This window comes from Otolemur garnettii, unplaced genomic scaffold (genome assembly GCF_000181295.1).
Source record: "Otolemur garnettii isolate 467f Iridium unplaced genomic scaffold, OtoGar3 scaffold00003, whole genome shotgun sequence".
Taxonomy (NCBI): Eukaryota; Metazoa; Chordata; class Mammalia; order Primates; family Galagidae; genus Otolemur; species Otolemur garnettii.
Genome location: NW_003852398.1, coordinates 38,309,918 through 38,311,637, shown reverse-complemented (window position 1 = coordinate 38,311,637; position 1,720 = coordinate 38,309,918). Strand labels below are relative to the sequence as shown.

The window sequence follows — 1,720 nt, the reverse complement described above, 5'->3', positions numbered from 1 at the left end:
GCCGCCCCGGGAGGACCGGGAGCCGCCTCCACCCCCACCGGAGTGGATGTCTTCCTTGGGGACGGCCTTTTTCACCTCCACGCGATGGCCCTGGATTGGATGGAACTTGACCACCGCGGCCTTGTCTGCCGCGTCGTGATTCTGAAAATACACGAAGCCGAAACCACGCTTCTTGCCCGACTGCTTGTCGGCAATAATCTCCGCCTTCTCCACGGTGCCAAACTGCGAGAAGTGCTCGATCAGGTCGCCCTCGGCCACGTCTCCCTTAAGGCCTCCGACAAAGAGCTTCTTAACCTTGGCGTGGGCACCGGGCCGCGCCGAATCCTCCCGGGACACCGCCCGCTTCAGCTCCACCGTGTTGCCGTCCACGGCATGGGGCGAGGCGGCCATGGCGGCATCGGCTTCCTCCACATTGGAGTAGGTCACGAAGCCGAAGCAACGGGAGCGCTTGGTCTGGGGGTTCACCACCACCACGCAGTCCGTCAGAGTCCCAAAGGCCTCAAAGTGGCCGCGCAGGCCCGACTCACTTGTCTGCACATTGAGGCCTCCAATGAATAGCTTACACAACTGGGAATTCTCCATCTCCACAGGACGGGCCTTGCCCCCGCCCTGCGAGCTCCGAGGTTTCGCCGTCGCCGTTATGGTTATCTAAGGCCTCTTCACAGCTTGGGCCCAGCCGTTGCTGGAGCCGCCACCGCCGGTCACGACGGGGAAGGGAAAAAGGGAAGGGGAGGGAAGGAAGGAAAAAAGGAAGGGGAGGGAAGGGGAAAGGTGCTGGCTAGAGGCGAGCCGAGGAGACTGAAGACAGCCAAGGCCGCCGCTAGCGCTACAGCCGCCGCCACCTCCGCTCCCCTATCTGGGCACCACACAAAGAGGCCGCTGAACGCGCGCGCACCCTCCCCGAAGCGTGCGTCACCACCGACGTACGGCCGTTCAGGGCTGCCCGCCAATCCCCGCCTCGCTCTCCTTAGTCCCGCCTACTGCGCCGCAACGCTGCTCTCGATCACGGACTCCCCGCCCTCCGCCGTCTATTCGAGCCCTCATCCTGTGCTGTTCTCGCCTCCGCTTCTACCGTCCCACTTTCACTCCCAGGCTCCCCACTGTGCCCTGACAAGGGACCCTCCCTGCCCTCCGCGCACCTCCGCGACTCAAGTCTTCCAAGCACCGCGGCTGTTCTCAGTGGTTCTCCCCCTCCCCTTTCTCCCATCCCCTCAGCCAACTCCGCAGTGGCGTTCGCGCCAGCCCCTTGAGAGACATGTCAGTTCAGCCAATCACCACGATCCCTTCACACCCACTTCCGTTTTCAGCAGCTGCCGGACGGGCGCGCTCCTTGGTGCGCGCTTGCCCTGGCGCCCCCCGTGTGCGGAGCCTGCCTGCCACCCTTACGCCTTCTCCCGCCCAGGCCTTGACTGGGGGAGGTGTGCGCTGGTAGCCGTTCCCAACGGATGCGGCCTGCGGTGTCACGCGCGGGTTTTTTGAAAAAGACTGTTGGGGTTGGGGGCCTGGACCTACCCGCCGCATCTCGGCTAGCCATCTACACCTGGCGTCCCCTGGCCCCTCCTCCCGTCCGCGCAAAAATGGAGGCCAGAGGCCTGGTTTGGAAGGCGGTTATTAACCGTTTACAGTGGGCTCGACGTGAGATTAAACTAAAACTTTGACACGTGGCCCTGCGCAAAAGTGAGTCCGAGGCGGTGTGAAGACAATAGGGAGCCAAAAAAGC

General features: G+C 63.4%; 1 protein-coding gene across 1 annotated transcript in view; it reads right to left on the bottom strand.

Annotated features, from left to right (window-relative positions):
- Window positions 1-905, bottom strand: part of HNRNPA0 (heterogeneous nuclear ribonucleoprotein A0) — a 2,817-nt gene extending 1,912 nt beyond the window's left edge. The window contains exon 1 of the mRNA XM_012807097.2: window positions 1-905. Coding sequence (XP_012662551.1) covers window positions 1-582 — 582 coding nt within the window. The 5' untranslated portion in view covers window positions 583-905.
- Between the last annotated feature and the right edge of the window lie 815 nt (window positions 906-1,720).